Consider the following 22,034-nt stretch of genomic DNA (forward strand, 5'->3'; position numbering starts at 1 on the left):
ACACCAACTTTCTATATTGTTTAGTTTTGTTGCAATTTTGTTCTAAAAACATCATGTTGGGTCGTTAATTACGGTTGCATAAAACAAGAATTCAACCCCATGCGTTGTGTTACTGTTGACGTCGGCATGCAGCGCGCACAGCACACTTGACCACCGCGTGGAGCGAGGGGGGAGGGGACTCTATCTACGATGCAGGGAAAATTGTGTTTTGCTGTGCTTTGCTGCGCGCACGCTGAGTAGATAGAAAGAAGATTGATGACGATTCTGAAGATTTCCTGCAAAAATATTATGCACGATGCAAGTAGATGCGAGAAATGAAAGAAGATTTATCGAAGATTGATTCACTAGTGTGAGATTTGTTGAGCATCTAGAATTGAGATTTAGATGTGTCGCCCCCCTATGGGTGGAGTGACTCTTCGTGGTGACACTTATCAGACCACTCACTCAGTGATGGCGTTTTATCGAAGCTTTCATGTTCACGGTCCTGTTGTGGGTATATTTTTTATACTACGGCTGCAGTTTAGCCCGGAGGAGCTCAAACAGCGCTACAAATCTCGTGAGATTGATAAGTTTCTCGGAAAGGATACACATGCTTTGAGAAGACAGTGCGCAGCAAACTGTAGATCATATTTTCGTATTGAGTTACTGGAATAGGATTTTTCACCGAGTCCTGAACTGAAGGGGAAGAGGAGTTTTCAGTAAGGGAAGGTCCATACAAAAAATGTGACAAATTTGGGGGGGGGGGGGCGTTTTGAAAATTGTAAGTTTTAGCTAGCTCAGCACTACTCTTATCTCGGGCCGATTGTCCACGTACTCCAAGCAGACTCGTCGGGGGACAAAGTGGACCTATCACCAGACCAACAATCACTTTGAAGTTCAAAAGTGATGTCAAAAAATCGCATCTAGCGATCAATGAATACGCACACACCTGCTACAAGATTTTTTGGCATCATCATAAGCTAACGATGAACTCTGACTCTAAACACAAATACGCAGAGAGCATTTCGAAAAGTGAGTTACCAAGATCTCCAGAGAGCAAGACGATAACAACATCATTGCTGTGTGCACTCACGATACATTACTTATACTACGCAAGGCTTGTTGTGAGTGCACGCTACAAACAAAAGATCTCAATGCGTACAGCTGAGTACAAGAAGTTGTTCGGATTATGTACAACTGATGAACAACCGTGATCAGATCATGATCATTGCCGTAATGATCGTGATTTTTTTTGCTTTTTTTCAGTCTGTGAATTAGAAAAGATGCATGTATTTGCGTTGGCGGCATTATTGGTCCTTTCGGTGGAGTAAAAAAGAAAGGAAAAGTTCACCGTGTTGACAGAACTATCCGATGAACTACTGAGCCAAATGTGCGCTATTTACAGGGAGGTGCAAGGAAGCTAGTCTTTCATTCTCATCGCGTTCTAATACAGCAACAGACGTGACGTAGCGCATTAGAAACCGAGAGATTGAAAGAGTCGACTTGTTTGCATCCTCCTCACCTATAGAAACCGTACATCGCCCCGTTTCAGCTTTCGTGTTAAAAGTTAGGGTAGGATGGTTCAAAACGCACCCCTGGGGTAAAATGGCCCTGCACTGTTTTTCATAGCTTTCCGATTGTCAATTCGTCAATTTAACCATCAGCATTGCTAGTTCAGTGCTTAAACTAACATTCTGGCACATGATATTTACAGAATTAGTAATGGGAAAGCAACGAAAACCCGCACGGCGCCATTTTACCCCGGGGGTGCATAATAGACTGTTCTCCCCTACCGATGGTCAGCACCTATCTGCTGATGCTTGCTTATAGTGAATTTGTTTATTATACCGTTCCAACCTGGATTGGGTATCAAGTTAGGGTCGGCTTGTTCTCTAGCAAACGTCAGTTTGATCGTTTGTTTTTATAACCTGACACGGGTCAACTTTCTCGCTGAAAAAAGTTCGGGTTTGCACTAGGTTAGAACTGGTACCAACCTGGGAATAAACAAATTCGCTATTGCTCTGTAACCCCAAACTGCCAAAGAATGCTACTCACAGAGAGACACTCACTCTCGTCTCGTGAAAAAAGCACATGTTGCGATTTGTGGATATAATGAGCGAAACTCACTTCTCTGAGCTTGACTCAGTCTAACAATGTATTTGTTATTTGTGAGTTGCCTACGCAACAACGTATTTTCAAGGTGGAAGAGGACTAATCGTTGGTCGTAGTTTGTACAGATCACGATCTGTACAGTTTACGACAAACTGGAAATCGGATCATGCTCGCTTGATTTTCAACAGACTTGACATGCACCTAAGGCTCGAGTTTTAGAAATTATAAGACGCACACAAGTTCATTTGACTTTTTTTTTATTCATAGACACATGGGATGGTAGGAGGGGGGGGGGGGGTGGGGTTATGGGAGGGGATAGAGGAAAAGGGAAACGTTGCGGCCGTTCAGCTCCGGTTGGGGCCCATGCGGTGGAGAGAGAGAGAGAGTTGCATTGTCGACATACCTTTGCTGAAGATGCTCACGGAAGGGGGAGAGGCACATCAGTACCAAACACTGGAAAGCGGGGGCGAACCCTCCGGACCTTACCAGGCTGATACCTCCATAACGTCCGCTTCTCCGCTCCGCAGCCGTGTGTAGCCGACCGAAATAACTTGGGGGCTCGGTGACTACCTGCACCTGGGATGGGTATATTGTCCGGTGGTTGGGGTTCCTTCTTGGGTTCCTTGAGGGTTGATTCTTGGCGGTTCCTCGATGTACACCGGTTCCAATTTCCACGACCCACGTGGTTTGACAGTGGCGTCTCGAGGCAGCTACTTTCATGCAGTAATTCTTCTACGAGCTACGGTTTTTTTTTCTGATCCAGCAATACGCCGTTCCTTCGGAATTCCCTCGTGGTTCTGGTTGATGTCCAACGGGGCTTCCTACCAATTTTCACGACCCACGTGGTTTGGCAGCGGCGTTTCGAGGCAGCTCCTTCCAGTGGATCCTTCTGCTGGCTACGGTTTTTCTTTTTTTTTTTTGCCTGATCCAGTAGTACGCCGTTCCTTCGAAATTCCCTCGGCAAAACTTAACGGGATCTCCCTAATCCTGGAGCTTGGATCGGAAACCGCTTCTAACGATACCCACGGAATATGACTGGTCCGTGATAGAAACCAGGTATCTCCGAACACTCACTCGCGAACTTTTTACGTGAACGCACTATCTACGATCCGTAGTATTTCGGCTTAGAATCCGTAATTATAACCGCGGGCAAGTACGGTATCACTGTATCACCTCTATTAAAGATGGCTCCAACTATATAAAAAACTTCAATAAGTTGCCGCGACGAACTTCTTACACGTCTGACTTCCGTGATGGTCCCGTACATTCTCCCTCATCAGTCATCTCCAACCTTCCTTCTTCTTCATCCACTCTTTTTCCAACTCTTTCTCACTTCTCTTTCTCCTCTCTTTCGCCGGTTGTCTTCCGGAAATGGGAAAACATACCCATTTTGCTCCATCAGTTAGTTTTTTTTTGTTATATTATTTTAGTGCGGAACTTTGCCGTCTTTTTTCTCATTTATATTATAATCATTGAACAAATGACGCAAGCGCGATTTATATTGGTTCAAAGGTATTTTTTTTTATTTCTTTTAAACATCGTATAGCTGCATGCGACGCTTTACATATATTAAGTATGGGGCTGGGTGACTATTTATATAGGTAATAAATTTTAGATTAAACATATATTAACAAATTTAGTTTTAAGATATAGTAAATAAAAAATGTATATAATGCAAAACACAGATATTTACGTATGAGTGAGCCTTCCTATAGCAAGTAAATTTAATAAACTAGCCTCCTATAAATTTAATTATATTTATGGCAAAAGCTGTACAAAGCCAATCAGCTTCAAAGCCATTGTTCTCGGTGATTGACCGGTAACAAAATGGGTCAAATTTGCGTGACATAATTAATGGACCTTCCCTCAGCAATGGAACGCATTTTGGACCTTTTTTTGTGCCTTGTTAGTAGTAGCTAGTCTCGGGTAGTTATGATTTTTTATATTGTGTACATCATATCGAAAATAACGTCGCGTGAAAGTGGACCTTAATGAAGGCCTAAGTGCTTTTTCGTAGCATTTAATTTTCGGATTTGAAAGATCGTTGCTTGCAGCGGCTTGTTTACCGAGCAGAAAAACGCGGTCCCAGGAACATTAATATTAAAGAGATTTATGGTAAAATCGCTTGGTTATCGTGTATTTTGCGAAACTTATCGTCGTATTCGGATATGAAGGGCTCGGTGGCCTTAGAGCGACCGTTTTTGCTTACTGAGCAAAACATCGTGAGGCTAATCTCAAACCCATCCACATTCAAGATTTGTAAATCGTTTTATTTGTTAATATGACTACGCAAGGGTAGAGTAGGGTGGTGTACTGTTCCTCTATTAGATGACTGCGTTGATCATGGTGAGAGAAGCAAACAATAGTTGGGTAAAGAAGAGTTGCATTATAGCATACCATGGGGGTAACGTGGGGCTTTAGGTAATGATAAACGTCGCTAGAACTATTTCGCAGCCACAAGACAGTATAAGAGCTAGTCAAACGCGCACTCTTTGCTTGTGGATTTCAATAGTCCCCTCACCAGAGCTAGGCAAACGAGTGCACACTTGATAAGTATTGTCGCATTAATGGCCTTCACTCAATTTCAACTTCTGTTCAATTTTCACACATCCGTACTCTAACGACGGTACAGCAATCTATCCTCTTTAGAACTTTCTCTAGCTAATAAAGTATCGCACTAAAGCTTCTTGTTGATATTGGTATACCATCTTCTCCCAACTCTGTTAACTTTACTCTTCAGTAGGATTAAAAGGAGTATCAGACTTTTGATATGCCATCAAGGATGCTGGAATAGCCTATAGTGAGGCAAAAGTTCGAGTTAGCGCAGCAATAGTTTGAGGTGTGTCCTACACCCATGTAATAGTTCACAAATGTCTAAAATGTTTTTTATTTACTCTAAACTAAAGAGTTTGATTGGTTAAAATTAATTAAATCGAAACTCGAACACACGAAATCTATCCACTTCAGCAAAAGAGTATTTGAATAAGATTAAATCTCTAAGCAATGAGAAATTAATTCTTAGGGAGACCAATCAGCCCTGAAAATATACAACACTTCGAAACAAAGGCATTGTTTACTGAAGGATATTCAACATTGCAATAACAAAGCAACTACTACCAATCTTACCTTCAATCTTAATTGGCACTAATTAATGTTTTTTGTGGCAATGTAAATAACAGTCCATGAAACGAAAACAAAACTAATCCCAGCTATAAAACAATGATCATTATGAGAAAAGTAATTAAAACCAGAATATGGATTCCAACAGTATATCACGATATTCTACCAACAATCACCTCACGTGGCCATTCATTAATCGATAACGCTAGTTTATTGCCTGATCAATGCTATTCAGTTCCAGCTCTGAAACACGCCGTTTGCAGATCTATCGAAACCTGCAGTCCTTGATCGAATGTACTTTGCTGGTAAATTACGATTTAGGTACCGATAAGTCATGGACCAAACGACGACTGCCTCGTGCCAAACTCTTAGAATCACAAAATCCTGCTCTCTTCTAATAACGCAGTTCTCGTCGATCACCCTGCTAAAGCCAAACTTAACCAGCTTGTTACCGACAATCAGTGTAATTAAACATCGCTCAACAATGTTGATCGATCAGTTTTGAGATTTTAAAGCCGGTTTTCCATTCGCTGCTATTCCAATCACAACCTGGGTGATTTATCACTTATTTACCTTCACTGTTTTTATTTCTACTCTGACCAGGTCACGGTGCTCGTACCACTGCTGGTGGTGTCAACGTTCTGTGCCAGCCCGGCCCTTGGTGGTCTACTGAGGACGCCGAAGGTCTACAATGCAGTCATAACGACTGACGAGAATTTGACCCCGAGCCGAGCCTATCCCGTGGTGCAACCGGTGCTACATGATGCAGGCCTACCCTATCCATTCGGTGCGTTCGGACCGTTCGGGCTGTACAATGCATTCAACTCGTACCCTGGATTCTACCAGCCGCAGTCAGCTGGATCCGCCGGAGCGAGCGTTGCTCAGCAGGTGCAGGCCAGAAACAATGCGTACTATGCGCAAAGGAATCCGGTGAGTCATTGTGGATTGTGACAAACAACTATCTAGGGGTGGTGCAAAAAAAAACCACCCTTAAACGATTTGTTGAGTGCCTATTTTGCGATTGAAACACTGTTTAAACATTTCAATATATTTATTTCATCATGAGTAGTAGAACCACGGCGCCGAAATTATATACAACACGAGCCAATTCGAGCAATCAACCGGCAATTCAACAACTTGTTTTATAGGGGAAATGTATGTAATGTTGGCCTAAGTGTCCCTAATTTTGGCCCATACATAAATTCAGTAATCGACTAAATTTTCAATAGCAAAAATATCCATAAGTACCGTCCCAATGACGCGTTCATCTAGAAACAATTGATAAATAGCAGATTTTTAGCGATGAGCCTAATCTTAGATCCATAGGCCAACATTAGAGCCATTTCCCCTATGTTCGACTCCAATGTATCAGCTGGCGTGTTTCGTCATGGGTTACTTGGCCTTTTCCGTATCGTTGACCGTAACTATTTAGTTTAAGTTTTATTCATTTAGATAACAATTGTCAGTTGAATTTTTCAATATACAAACAAATAAATACAGGGGGTAAATGACACGGGACGGGGTAGGACACCTTGGCTGAACATATCAAAATATGTTTTGATATTAGCATTTTGATGACTTGGAATTACAAATAAAATATCCGAGAAGGATTATTCGAATTTGGGCAAAACTGTGGAATCTACAAAATATTTTTTTTTGCAATAAATAACATAGAGGAAATGGCTGGCCTATGGATCTAAGATTGGAACATCGCTAAAAATCTGCTATTTGTCTAGATCTATCTAGATGAACGCGTCATTGAGACGGTACGAATTGATATTTTTGGTTGCTATTAAAATTTTAGTCGATTGCTGAATTTATGTATGGGCCCAAATTAGGTAGGGGAATTTAGGCCGACATTATATCCATTTCACCTATTCAAGATATTAAAAAATATTAATATTCACATTAACAAAGTTGATGTACTTAATGAACCTTTTTAAAATATAATTTCTTATCGCTGTTGTCATCCCTAATAAAAAATTACCATAAACGAACGATAACCCTAATGATTGAACTATTCCACAAATGGTTTGGATGATACCTCGAACACGTCGTTAAGCAAATTAACCATAACATTGTTATTAGGGATGTTACCCAAGATTGGCCGTACAAGATCGTCGAAGCTCAGCCTCTGCCAGCCGCCGAGCGTCGTCGTCAATTTTCGCTGGATGTTTGCCCAAGCTGCAGCAACTCGAGGGTACTCGCAAAACGTATGTTGCAAAGTCTCTATTCCTACCGCACAGTGTTGACAGTTTGGGTCCTTGCACGGCCGATGACGTTCATCAGTCTACGGTGCTCCGTCTTCTCGTTCACTAGCAAGTAGAGATCAGTATGCTGGCTCGACGATAGCCTTCTCGATGATATCAGGCATAACATTTGATAACGGCACAAAAGCATTTGTAAACAAACTTTCTAAGGCCCTTTACACGTGAACCAAAGTACGCTCACGCAAACCAATTCCACTTTCGGAAAGGTAAGAGTTGCCCCTATCCGATGATGTTGTTGGTTTGCGTGAGCGTACTTCGGTTCGCGTTTAAAGGGCCTTAAAAAGTTTGTTTACAAAAGATTTTGTGCCGTTATCAAATGTTACGCCTGATATGTTCCATCCAGATCTTTTTCCAATGGATGCCTGTATGGTTTCGTTCCACTCTGGGTAGCTCAGTTTGTTCCAAGTAGAAACGATGGATTTGTTCACTGGAGGGGTTTTGTTGGATGTGGTGTGGAAATAAAGGAATTTGCTGTGAGAGAAGTTTTAGGCAAGGAAGATCGGTGAGAGGAGGAATATTTTGGGCGAGAAGAGACTGATAAAGGGTGATACGTTCAAAATTTGTTCAATATCAACTTGACGTATTTCTTTCAATTTTGCATTTAAAAAACCTGAACACCCCTCATTTTGAAGGTGTGTGTGTGTAGAATGTTGCTCCTATTTTGATTTTGGAATTCACTCTTCAGTTGTCAAAATGCCGTCCAAGCAAGAAGAGCAGCGTATCAAAATTTTGCTCGCGCATCGCGAAAATCGGAGCTACTCGCACGCAAAGTTGGCAAAATCGCTAAAAGTTGCCAAATCAACCGTTACAAATGTAATTAAAGTGTTTGGGGAACGTTTGTCGACAGCCAGGAAGTCTGGATCGGGGGGAAATCGAAAACCGGAAGCCGCTGAGACGACAAAGAGAGTTGCCGGTAGTTTCAAGCGAAACCCTAACCTCTCTCTCCGAGATGCCGCAAATAAGCTGGGTGTATCGTCTACAACCGTGCATCGAGCCAAAAAACGAGCCGGACTATCGACTTACAAGAAGGTAGTGACTCCAAATCACGATGATAAACAAAATACGACGGCCAAAGCACGATCCCGGAGGCTGTACACGACGATGCTGACGAAGTTTGACTGCGTGGTAATGGACGACGAAACCTACGTCAAAGCCGACTACAAGCAGCTTCCGGGACAGGAGTTTTATACGGCAAAAGGAAGGGGAAAGGTAGCAGATGTTTTCAAGCACATGAAACTGTCAAAGTTCGCAAAGAAATATCTGGTTTGGCAAGCCATCTGTACCTGTGGCTTGAAAAGCAGCATTTTCATAGCTTCCGGGACTGTCAACCAAGAAATTTACGTGAAAGAGTGTTTGAATAAACGTCTGCTGCCTTTCCTGAAGAAACACGGTTGTTCCGTACTGTTTTGGCCGGATTTGGCATCTTGCCATTACGGTAAAAAGGCCATGGAGTGGTACGCCGCCAACAACGTGCAGGTGGTTCCCAAGGACAAGAACCCTCCCAACACGCCAGAGCTCCGCCCAATTGAGAAATACTGGGCTATTGTCAAGCGGAACCTAAAGAAGACCAAAAAACTGCTAAGGGCGAGCAGCAGTTCAAGGCAAACTGGCTTTCTGCGGCGAAGAAGGTGGACAAGGTGGCTGTACAAAATCTGATGGCAGGGGTCAAGCGTAAGGCCCGGCAATTCGGATTTGGAAAAGCGGAAGCCTAACTGAATATTTTCCTGAATTTTATACTAATTGAACTTGAAAAAGAAATTTAATTTGATCGATTCCACCGATTTACACGCGTTTTCCCTTGACCAAATTTTGACCGTATCACCCTTTAGTAGGGAAGGGAAACGATCTCCTGCAGGTGACGATTGACTAGAAGCGCTTTGCATTCGATCGCAAGCAGTTGCAGTTTTAATCCACCCTGCTCTCTGCTGCGCACCAACTGCTGCTTTTGGTGGACTCGTGCGGGTAGCCCACGAAAAAGGAAAGTCCCCATGGTTGATGTCAGCTTCGCCGTGTGAGCACATTGCGGTGGAATAACAGACGAGAGGTACCACACCTTCGCTGTGATGAAGATGTTCAGCAGTAGCACTTTCTGCTGCAGGGAAAGGGAGCGCATGTTATGTAACCATATGAGTTGCGAGATCCTGGATACTAAAGCGTCCCAGTTTAGTTTTATCATCAGTTGGTGAAAATAACGCCCAGTACCTTGACATTCTCCTTTGTCTGCAGCCCTGGTATCGTCAGTGGATCTCCATTGATGAAACCGACATCGATCGCAACTGTTTTCAGCCGATTTAGCTTTGTCCCAGATACGATCCTGAAACTACCAAACAGCCGATAAATACGGTCTATCGTGTGTTTTGAGGTGGCAATTAGTGTGATTTCATCAGCATACGTAAAGATCACCAGCGCAGACACCCGTGTGAGAAGAGGATGAAGACAGAGCACGAACAGTAGCATCGACATCGGGTCTCCCTGACGCCAGGCGAGAAAGAGAGGTGCCACAGTCGGAAGAAGTGTGAGTTTGTTTACTCAAATGAACCATGCCCATTTTGTTATGGCAAGTTTGCTATAAGAAATGCTCCTCGTGTTTATTAGCGAAATTCACATCATAGATTTATTAATTGCGTAGGAAATCAGTTTAACACGGCATTTGTGACCAGTATACACCTTCCGGTCGTATGAAACAGGTCAAAAACTGACCAAATCCGCAGATAAAAATTTTTGTTTTGAATTTCTGTATGGCAAAATAGTGAACTTTTCGTGAACATTAACGGCAAAGAACTCACCAACACTGGGAGACCGTGAGTTCCTGCCCACCTGTCATTTTCCATCTCGTCCCTGACGTACGGACCCGAGATGGAAAATGACAGGTGGGCAGGAACTCACGGTCTCCCAGTGTTGGTGAGTTCTTTGCCGTTAATGTTCACGAAAAGTTCACTATTTTGCCATACAGAAATTCAAAACAAAAATTTTTATCTGCGGATTTGGTCAGTTTTTGACCTGTTTCATACGACCGGAAGGTGTATACTGGTCACAAATGCCGTGTTAAACTGATTTCCTACGCAATTAATAAATCTTTGATGTGAATTTCGCTAATAAACACGAGGAGCATTTCTTATAGCAAACTTGCCATAACAAAATGGGCATGGTTCATTTGAGTAAACAAACTCACACTTCTTCCGACTGTGGCACCTCTCTTTCTCGCCTGGGTACGGACCCACGATGGAAAATGACAGGTGGGCAGGAACTCACAGTCTCCCAGTGTTGGTGAGTTCTTTGCCGTTAATTTTCACGAAAAGTTCACTATTTTGCTATACAGAAATCCAAAACAAAATTTTTTATCTGCGGATTTGAACAGTTTTTGACCTGTTTCATACTACCGGAAGGTGTATGCTGGTCACAAATGCCGTGCCAAACTGATTTTCTACTCAATTAATCAATCTTTGATGTGAAATTCGCTAATAAACACGAGGCGCATTTCTTATAGCAAACATGCCATAAGAAAATGGGCATGGTTCATTTAAGTAAACAAACTAACACTTCTTCCGACTGTTACACCTATGTATTAGCCGTCTCGGTACGGACCGTTCTATACGGAACGGATCTGAGAGGCACCCATTCAATAGCAGCCGTGATGAAAAGGCAGCAGCAACTCGAGAGAGCCAGCAGACGCACCCTCGTCGAAGCCCAGAGAGAGCAGGGTCCGATGCAGGAACTCATGAGAGACCCGATCGAATGCGTGTTCAAGATCGAACGAGATCGTCTTCCCCTTCAGCTTCCTCGCCATTAGCTGCGCAATAGAGTTCTCTACCACCGTTAGTATTAGTGAGCAGTTTCACTAATACAAGCGTTTTACTGGTTGAAAATTAAAAAAAAACAAACCGCTGTCAAGTCGAACACTTTGACAGCTGATTTCGTGGTTGAAAATATTAAACAAATCGATTTTACACGGCTACACTACACTGAACCAATTTGACATATTCCTGTTATGTGGAAATCTAATAAATTTGCGCTATAAGATAATCCATTGAAAATGATATGATTGAAAATGTGTCAGGTAAATTCTATATGAATATCTGATACATTTACAATGCTGATAATTTGGTAACTTTTATGTGATCGTCATATGATAAATGAAAATCAGTCAAATTATAATAATTAACTGAAATGGATTTGAAACCCATAAGCATAAGCTTTACGTTTCACCCCAATATAATATATGTGTCATAAATCAATCGAAGTAAAGTTTATGTGAAAATCACATGAAATTTACTTCTTCTTTTGACACATATATTTAATCGATTTCTAAAAATAAATCGAAAAATAAACAACAGGCAGTGGGAGCTTTCACAGTTGTGTCTTTTTTTATTGTAGCTGATTTGGGATTCGATCAAGAAATGTTGAGGTGTGATGCTTTCGGTTTCTGCGCTCGATTCCACTGGGCCACGGCTGACTTCAAGATTGAGCTCGTTCAATTAGCATGAAGTAAGAACAGCTCTCCCGACATGGAATGTAGTGCAACTTTATGCTCGTTTTGCTAGAGTGAAGACAAATAGCACTGACAAGTTTATGTTCCGTTTCGGTGGTGTCGTTTGTTCAAATCTTTCTTAATGCGCCTGTGTGCAATAAAACAACGACTAAATTATATGAGTTGATGGAACTGGTTCATGAAGTTCGAGTACTAGGGCTGGAATCTGAATTAGCTGTGTAGAAGGCTTACAATTAGAATCACAGCAAAGTAAATATTGCAGTAGAATCATTTTTTTTTCAATCTCAATACATTCTTTTCCGGAACCCCTTATCTTATGAAACAATAACAAACAAAGATTATTCAATACAGTATCATTGTTGTTAGCAATATTTACAATATCAACTAATCATTTTAATGAGTGTACGATAACATCGTTGAAAATTGTTTCAATAATTTATGAAGAGCAATCATGTAAGATGTATTTTATTTTGAGCGATATTCATCCCAGAAAAACATGCCAAAACAAATGTTTGCTGTTGGATTTCTTAAAATGCAAATCTATATGACTATATAATGATTGGGATAAATCTGTTTACAATCTTTAAACCTCAAAAATCAAAGGAAGCTATTCCAATGAGATATGAGATATACATGTTTTCCTATACTGCAGAGTTAAATGACAGTCCAATAGTTTCTACATGTCTGTTTACACGCGACATATCAACAAACGTCAAAAATCGTTAAAAGCAACTTCAATAAAATAATAAAATATACATGATTATCTTATAAGATATATCTTTTAGTGAGCAATATTCATCATGAAAACAGGTATATTGTACTGAATTATCTAATAATGCAAACTTATATGATTTTCCATTACTTTCTAGATGTCTGTTCCCACATATATCAACATGACATATCAACAATTTTTCACCATGAAATATAATCAGACAATATTCATATACTTTTTACCTATCGCTAACCACGTTCGAAGCAAAGTATTATCAAGTACAAAGTATGTGAAATTACGATAGAAGTCATTCCATATCGCAGTCATAGTTTTAAAGTGATAATACAATGGAATCTATCAATCATCACATAGAATGAATAAATCTGCTGACATTGCTATGTTATAAGATGGATCCAGTAAACGGTACATGTCGATTTGTTTCAGTGTAGCAATGTTGTATTCCCAAGTAACATTTTAAGTTTTATGAAATACTACAAAGCTACTATAAAACAACATTCATAAAACCCTGGTCAAGACTGCTTTGCCGTTGATGCATCCACCAAAACCTCATTGATGCTAGAATCTGTCTAGTTGGCCCACCCTGGAGAAGGTTCTGTAGGGTATATTTTCGAAGCTCTTCAAGATTGATTTACTGCAAAATGGTTGTACGATAAACGCATTGAGATCCATTTCAAACCCGTATTTAAGCTACAATCAAAGCTATTTGGCAACAATTAAAACCATTATCCGAGTCATTTACCCTAGCTGCTTGCTAAGTTCACTAGAAAAACAACAATCAAGATAAAAAAGGATTCATAAATACCATCAGATCTTATCAAAATAATTAAAATAAAACCTGATCGTATAAAAATCCTGCCGAATTTCCAAAACTATAAAATAGTTCTCATGAAGTGGCCTAGTTTTAGGTTCCATATAAAATTTGAAGTGAAATGTACGTGAAAACATCGAAAAACTTGAGCCCGCCACGGAAAGCATCGATTTTACTAATTATTTTACATTAAGATAAAAAAAAATATTCTTCATATCGATCATTAAGCTTACCCAAGATTTTTGTTTCTCATGATTTTTGCATTCTTCTCATTGCTGAATTAACTAAAATAAAGTTATATCCAAGGAAATATAGATTGAAAATCGAATATTGTAAAAAAAAAACAAAATAATTGTAATATGGCGGAGGCATAAAAGTTGATTTTCATGAGCCATTTGTGAAAAAGTTATTTTGCTTTAAAGAAATCCTTAACAAATTCATAAGGTTTTGAAATGGCTTTTATGAAGAAAACTTGTAGACTGAATTGTATTTATCTAAGCCATTTTGCTTGATCTTAACCCGTTCAGATTTATGGTTGCATTTATGGCGGCAATGTTGCCTACAAAATGTTAAACGTCAAAGTTTGTTTATCTTTCGATAGTTGCGCTGTGCGGTTCAGCGTTCTTCCAGGCAATTCTCTCCCGATGGCTTGGAAGCAGTTACTCAGAAAGTGTTCACAACAATTCGCATTTCGCACAACTTTAACCTCGATCCTTCCCGAAAAGATCCCCTTCTTCCGGATGGTTCTGGAAGTGCACCATCAAACGATGCAGGAATGTACGGTTGATTTTTTTTCCAACTGATGACCCTTTCGCCGAATAAAATCGCAGCTATGGATCGGAAACCAACTAGTGTCCGCTAACTGACAGTTTCAATGGTTTGCTGTCGGTACTGACGAAAGTTATTTCGATCTTCATCTATTCGCAAGGTCTGGAGAAGGCTAGTCTGTTTTAAGGCTGTTTTGACAATGTTTTATGAATATGAAGACCACGCTCACTTCATTTTTCTCCACCAGATGCACAGTCGTTGATGGTACCTGTTCCGCCGGACGTGCTGGATCTTCTAAAGAACTAATTTTTTTCTGAAATCGACTTCCCTTTGGTCGTTAGCATCGCTTGAATTTTTCCTCCAACTTCGTTTATCCTTCGAGATATCCTTGTCATAAATTTGGTTTTTATTCACTATGAGGATCCATCCTTAAAGTTCAATTGGTAAACAGAGGAGATTTTATGATACACTTTTGAAAGCCTAAAAGGCAACAATATATGCCTTTTACACTCATTTATTACCTAATAGTATGCTCTTGCTGTCCCATCCCCATCTCGCTTTTTAACCAACACAATAGTGCCATCGGCGAATTCAGATGGGAGCTCATTCGTCATAGCTTCATTATGGTGTGATTACACTTATGCTATTTCACTAGCGCTAATGAGCTAGCTGCTAGCAAAAAAGGCCCCTTAGTATAATGTAAACAGGACATCAGCGTCTACCAGTATGAAATTTCAGGAGCAACTGAAATTCGTTCTAGGGGTCGAGTACACTAGCGCGAGTAAATCCGCACAGATGTAAACTACCCATTAGTTACGAAGTAGAGCTCTCGATAGATGACGTCGAAAGTTCGTAGGTAGAACTCTACGGGAAAACCATCGATCCCTGGTGATTTAGGGGAGGAGGGGGTAAAATGACCACCTTAAGAAGGAGCTCTTATTCCTTGTAAATAGAAAATTTGTGTCAAGAATCGACACGTGTGTCTGAAAGGTAAGACAATTTTAAGTTTTATATACTGCTGCTGAGGTAAGAAAGTTCAATTTAATTGGTTGAAATCATAAAATTTCAAAAAGACTTCGAAATTTCGTTTTAAGATACTTTAGGGGTAAAAGGCGCATATGTGTGTACAAAACGAACCACAATAAAGGGGCAAAATGCACAGCATGTAATTTCTTGGTGAGGTACAAACATCTGCGGGCAGTTTGATGTAATTATATGGAAAGGACATGGAAATTGTGACAAATACATTAAAATAAGACAATTTCAGCTGAAATTCATATTTAGTTGGGGTTTGAAATTAATTAAGTATAGGTGCTTTAAAAGTTCAGAATATTAAATTCCTACAAAAAAAAACAAGTTCGAAAACCGGCCTCTGCTTCAAACGCACATGTCACATGTTATTGAATCAGGGTTAGTTGCATACTCAGTGTGAAACCATGTTTTCCATTGAATGCACATCATCCAACCCTCCCCATCTTCGGACGAGCTGAAAACATTTCCACAGAAAGAGCACAACATATCATCCATCGTATTACATGCTACAGATTTGCGTTGCCGGCCTTTTCTTTTCACATCCTTCTTTTTAATGATCTTGATTTCCTTGGATGCGTTATCTTTCAACAGTTTCTTGCGGTACGGAGATGATGTCAATTCTTCACTCTGTTGCTTTCTAGGTTTTCTGCCTCGTTTAACGCTATGAGCTGTCGTTACTGGTGCAGTTGCGATGGGTGGCACATCAAACCTCTTCAACTCTCCTTTTGTTGGCACTCTATTGTAATCCCAACGCCGTTGCTTAGTATCAGCAGTAAATTCCTTCTCTTCTTCCGAAACAGCTGTGCGATTGATCGCTTCCAATCCACATGGGCTGTTTTCAACAATGTGATCATCAGTAACTATGGAATGGACAACGATGTTTCCGTTTTCTTCTACACTGTAGTACACATTTGGATCCAAAACAAGCATATCAGACACATCATATTGAAGATCATTGTCTCCGCTGGTATAAACTATGTTTTGCTCAATCGATTTGATGAAATCTACGGAATACGCAGAATCAACAATGCCTTGAGCCTCAGGACAAGCCTCGCTATTTCCAACAGCAAGTTCAACGATGACGGTTGATTGGAAGAATTCCAGTCGCTCGAAAACCGTTTTGAGCGGTCGCGACAGACGAATCAAGGCAGAGGTTGTAGATGGTAACAGCTTTTCCGGGATATTGCTTTTGAAGCTTGTTGATGGCCTTGATATAATTAGTCTTAAGCGGCCCCATGAAGGCCACGTCTAAAGGCTGCAGCTTATACGAGGTATGAGGTGATATGGCTAGAAGCCGAACATGGTTTTTCTTTGCTTTTTCAAACATTTCCAGATTCCTTGTGTGGCTTGAATGTCCAGGAGCACTGGAGCATCTGCCGTTGGTCGTGTGTATGCTAAAAAATGGTCAAACCACATTGAACATGTTTTTGTTGTACTCCAACCACTCGTGTTGCACGCAAAAATAGTCTCATGAGGTGCTCCAACCTTCAAAGCCTCGTTCATACGTATTCACGGAAAAATCAACAGGGGAGGAAGGAACTGTCCAGGTGCTGACATGGCCATTATGGCTGTTGTGTTTACACTTCGCTCACCGGAGACCGCTCCCGCTACTTGACGCACCCCCTTCTCTGCTACAACTTTAAGAGTCCTTGTAGGAACCTGAAAACAAAGGTATATGTAAATAATTGTAATAATCGTCAGTTTTATCAATCAATTACTTACTTACTATAACCTGTCTTATCTGCGTTCCAAATACGGCTAGGTGGAAAATGTCATATATATCTTTAAGAAGCTTATAAAACCGATCAACACTGACCCGGTTGAATCCCTTCAATCGAGTAAGAGACGTCGGCTCTGGATACCTCAGTGAAAACTCCGGATGTCGCTTCAGGAATCCCTTCAACCAATCACGTCCTGCAAAGCTCCGTTTCACGACAGAAGGGATGGTTCACTAGATTTTTTTTCCGCTAATTGACAAGCGACGCTCCTCAATTCTTGTTTTGTAACACCAAGGCCATACTGGTTCATTTCAATGATGAACTGCACCAGCTCCTGTTCCTGGACCGTATTGAAGACAGGAGAAAAGCTCCCCAGCGGCAAAAACTTCAGTCCGTGTTCGTTGCGGGAGTCGATACTTAGGTACCGTGAAAGTGTTTTCCTCGGAATCTTATAGATGATTGCGGCCTGCGACAGACCCATCCTGACTCCGTCCAAAGCCGCCGGTCCGTTTTTCATAAGTACACAGCAAAAAAAAAATGTTATATCGATCAATGTAATTCAAGCTGATGTATGAAATAATGATGTAATAGCAAAAAGCAGATACAATATTACATCAATGGATGTAATTTTGTTCGCAAAACCGATGTACATCGTACAACGTTATATTACACAACCGATGGATTGACCTGGTTGCAGCAGTTTGGATGTAATATTTACAATTTGACGTTTGCCTTGAGTTGCATTGCTACGCGCAGTGCTGCTAGAATGATGATTTATGAAGAATGTTTTCTATCGGATGCAATCTAAATCCAGATTAAAGTGGCATCTTGGAAAACTTTTTACTTTTAAAACAAATTCTGTTAAATTTGTGGAATATTTTAAACGTATTGATATAATTCTAACATCATCTGCTATGTAAAGCCTTAAAGATATTGAACAATGTAATGGCGTAAAACCTTACGCAAGGCATCGTGAAAATTGTATGAAGAAGGCCGAAAAAAATGTTTTTCATTTTTGCAAGGATTCATCTTATATAAAGTGTTTATGTTATCAAAACCGTCTTTTTATTGTTAAAAAGAAGAGATTGGCACATCAAACGCCTTTTGAAAATGTTTCTTTCGTCAGACATAGCAATGGAGCGTTTTGCCCCGACTGGGCATTTTACCCACATTTCCCCTACGTTTTTGCCACGTTCGGATGGAGTTTTTTAACTCGTCAATGCTGATCTCTGCCATTAGAGCTGCGTTGGCTTCGTCGTTCTTGGGTACGGCTCTCTCAGTTTCGAACATTTCTTCCACCACCCTCCTCGTCTCTTCCGCCGCATACAGGTCCCTGAAGTATCGAAGCATGGGTTGCTCGATCTCCAGAGAGTCTTGTATTTGCTCTCCTCGTTCGTTCTGCAGTCCTGTTATAGGATAGAGCTCTACTTCGTCGTAATCGCCCATTTCCGTTCATTGATCGAAAAAGATCAATAATATCAATGATTTTACCGTGCACAAATCAATAATAGGTTTGTTCCGATGCGTTAGTTAGCTACAACATAAATCCTATTAGAGCACATTGTATGAATATTTACGTTCATGTTCTCAAAACAAAAAAAGCACTCCTATCGAATCCCTTTTTTCTACGTTTATCCGTAGGACGAAGAAAATCTAATGGCGTTTCAATGCGGATTGGAATTGAAACTCGTTAGACGAATTTATCAAATCCAACGGTACGTATGGAAAGGTGAATAAATTTAGGAGTCATCTTTAACAGAAATATTCTATATTTTGTTCAAACTCATTCAAAAATGAGAGGTAAAGCGCGGGTTGTGCTTAGTAGGACGGGAATTATATCAAAAACCTAGTTGTTTTTTTTACGCTGTCTATCACCCAACTGGAAATTGGATATACTCTCGCCGGCTATAAACGTCTCGTTAATGCGGATGAAGTTTTGCGCAAACTGCCGCTGCAAAGTGAGAATTTGTGCTTTTACGCAGTTGATGGCCACCAGCATGGTGGGATTCTGGTAAAAACCATCATATGCGAGTCGTAATTGCTCGTAGAGACGTTGTTGTTCAGCGTTGAAAGTCCTGAAAACTTCACTTGACTTCCAGCGGAAGAAAGATTTTATTTGTGGCTTCGCGCATGAGAGCCACCATGTCATCCAGCTGGGGAAATTTCTCCGTTGGCGGGTCCAAAACTGCCATCGCACTTGGAATTCCTCTAAGTTGTCGGCGGTTAAGAGGTGAGGGCGGAGGGACCAGAAACCGCGTTCTTGTTTGCAGCCTAGGTGGGGAAGGCAAATACACGCTGTTAGAGCTTTGTGATCCGTGAGTAAGCATACGTGCGTGGCAGCACTCCGCAGATGCTCGCAAAGCCCAGCGCTGACATACATGCGGTCGAGCCTGGATGCCGCATTTTGTGTGATGTACGTAGGTGCGGGGGTTGTGGGTATAATTTCAGCCACAGATCGTGAAGCTGTAGCTGCCGTACGGTCGCTTGGAAAGCCGGACTTGTGTTGGAACTCGTTGAGTCACTCGGACGTAGCACGCAGTTAAAATCTCCAGCGATGATGACGTTTTGAGTGTTGAACCGAAGGTCCACTATCCCCGATGGTGCATATACGTTGCAGGGTGTCGTGTTTTACACCCTCAAAACGATGAGACGACCATCCAGGCTCTTCTCCACATGCGAGAATTGTATGTGGTCTTTCAGCGCGATTGCCGTTCCCCGCATTGCTTGGTCCACATTGCAGATAACGTTGAAGCCAGGGATAGAGAGTTGCTCATTCTTCACCTCCTGGAGGAAAACGATATCCAGCTCCAGCGTTCGTACAAAGGTTCGAAGAGCGTCAATCTTTGTGTTCGTAATATTGTTGATGTTGATGGTGGCGAGGTTGTAGCTGAAGAACTCAGCCATTAGCATGGCTGAATCTTGCAGTTTAGATCAGTGGTGTCTTCGGGAAAGTTTTTGGATATGAAAACATCTCCTTTAGACTTTTACAGATCATTGATTAATCCCGCTAGAAGTGATATCCAAAATTATGTTTATTAATTTCCCCACTAAATGTCCATAACCTTTATTTATTTTACCTTTATTTTACATTTGCAGGAACCACAACTTCACGATGCACCAATCGAGACCCTCCCCGGTGCCAGACCATTCCCGGAAACGAACCTTCCACTGCGAGAAGCCCCAATACCGGAACTCATTCCTGAACCAAACAACAGCATCGCACCCAAAGCTCCCGAAGGTCTTCGACCAAACTACGAAGCTCGTCCAGCTGATCAAAAGACCCCTCTGCAGCTGAACGAATTCGGTCTCCCTCCTAGTTTGATTCCGCTGTCCTCCTACAATGGAAACATTCAAAGTCCCCAGCCTTATAGCCTACCTGGCTACCCTTATAATTTCCCTGTTTTGTACGATTCCTTCGGCAATTACAACCCCACTCAATACCAGTCCGTCCTTCCTCCATTCGGATACTTCCCTCAGCTAGCCCAGCCTAATCCCTACTTCGCTCAAAATGCTCCACCAAACGGTCCACTGAATAACGCCGTCGATCCTCAGCAAGTCAATCGCAGCGGACGTGAACAAGATCTTCCCGAACCTACCAAAGAAGATCTGCAGAGCGCAACCGACAGCAAAGAAGCGACGCCTGAAACCGAACCCGAAGCGGATGCGGAAGCTACCGAAGCCACGAAAACCGAAGATAGCACCACTGTGCAAAATATTCCCAACAGCATCAAGAACAATGCCAACAAAAATAAGGATATCCCAGATGTCCCACCGCCACCAATTCCATCCGGTGCGAAGGATGCCGATCAGTGAATGATCAGATATTATTAGGTTTAATTACGCGAACACGTGGGCTCGTACACGCGTTTTACATTTGTAGGATACTCATTGTTCATCAATCGTTTTGATAATAAAATTTGTTGTATAAGTAGGATAGTTCAAATGGAAAATCGATATCACAATCACATTTCGCTTTGAACTTTCAATCTATTTACTATTTATTCACACAACTGACACGGCTAGACTATCTACAAAAACATGAGTCAACTTGATAACAGTCTACTACAGCAGATTTGACTGACTGTCCTTACGTTCTTTCTCTTTCTCCGAGTTACCCTTCTTTTGTCGAGTTCCGTAGACGTAGATGTGAAAATGGAAACCCTTTCCATACTGACCGGCCACATCTATTTTGGCCCAATTAGAACCCATCGAATTAAACGTGGGAAGTGCTCCAAAGCCGTCCTTTATTTGATCGATCGCTCTCACGCAAGTTATGTTGACCGGTGCATCGATGTAAATCTACAAAAGAAAATTCCAGATCAGACACATTTAATCAGCATCCGTGGGTTAACCTCACCTCAAGCGTTCCATTCAGTGTGCTTGGCCCGGAATTTTCAATGATCGTGTTATCAAAATAGATCAGCTCATTGGGCTCGGAACAGTCCCCAAACTCTAGATCATTGCCAGGAACTGGAACGAATTTCTTCGTTGTTACATCCACCCACACGTAATCGTTGGTCATCCGTCCGCTTTCGATGAATTCTGCCACTTCGTTCTTGATCTTGGGGCGAACTCCGGCACCCGTCACCTGTCGTTTGGACACATGCTTGATCGGTGACTCTTGTGGGACAGGCGTCGCTAAACCACACTGGATAAAGCAAATTATGACGCACAAATTCAAGCACAATCCTCCCAGAGACGTCATCATTAATGGATCAAAACCGCGGTGCCTCGACGATCGCAAACAATTCGTGCAAGTTCATCCGCTCAACTAAACGTTCCTCCAAGGGGAAAAGCATAAACAACCGCCTTGATTCGAGAGAAAATTTCTATCATCATCGTCGTCCGGAGAGAGAATGTCCACTCTGCAATGATATGACTTTTAATCAAATTTATTTCACATTGTCCGTATACGGTCGGTGTCTCGTAATAATACATATGTCGTTATGTTTTACTCGCATGATGACAGACTTAGGAGGAAAGATAGGCCACGGTCACGACAAGC

The 22,034-nt window shown here is 41.4% G+C and overlaps 2 protein-coding genes across 2 annotated transcripts in view; one reads left to right on the forward strand and one right to left on the reverse strand.

The window, feature by feature from the left end:
- The window catches only part of LOC135700501 (fibrous sheath CABYR-binding protein-like), a 76,336-nt gene extending 55,371 nt beyond the window's left edge, over nt 1-20,965 (forward strand). The window contains exons 2-3 of the mRNA XM_065221045.1: nt 5,815-6,141; nt 20,126-20,965. Of these exons, the coding sequence (XP_065077117.1) occupies nt 5,815-6,141; nt 20,126-20,842 (1,044 nt within the window). The 3' untranslated portion in view covers nt 20,843-20,965. The remainder of the gene's footprint in view (nt 1-5,814; nt 6,142-20,125) is intronic.
- An 89-nt stretch (nt 20,966-21,054) lies between these two features.
- On the reverse strand, nt 21,055-21,790 carry LOC135700453 (uncharacterized). Its single transcript, XM_065220971.1, has 2 exons — nt 21,387-21,790; nt 21,055-21,328 (listed from the first exon to the last, which is right to left on the reverse strand). The coding sequence occupies exons 1-2, from the start codon at nt 21,735-21,737 to the stop codon at nt 21,092-21,094; spliced, it is 588 nt and encodes a 195-aa protein (XP_065077043.1). The 5' UTR covers nt 21,738-21,790; the 3' UTR covers nt 21,055-21,091.
- Nucleotides 21,791-22,034: the final 244 nt, after the last annotated feature.

This window comes from Ochlerotatus camptorhynchus, unplaced genomic scaffold (assembly GCF_037179485.1).
Source record: "Ochlerotatus camptorhynchus isolate MF236.1 unplaced genomic scaffold, CSIRO-AGI_Acam_v1.1 ptg000137l, whole genome shotgun sequence".
In the NCBI taxonomy this organism is placed as follows: domain Eukaryota; kingdom Metazoa; phylum Arthropoda; class Insecta; order Diptera; family Culicidae; genus Ochlerotatus; species Ochlerotatus camptorhynchus.

Bases quoted from the DNA above. Each gene is read 5' to 3' on its own strand.
- LOC135700453 (XM_065220971.1), bottom strand. From the start codon at position 21,737: ATGATGACGTCTCTGGGAGGATTGTGCTTGAATTTGTGCGTCATAATT. The intron at 21,329-21,386 runs GTGAGGTTAACC...TTTCTTTTGTAG, and splicing joins CACTGAATGGAACGCTTGAG to ATTTACATCGATGCACCGGT.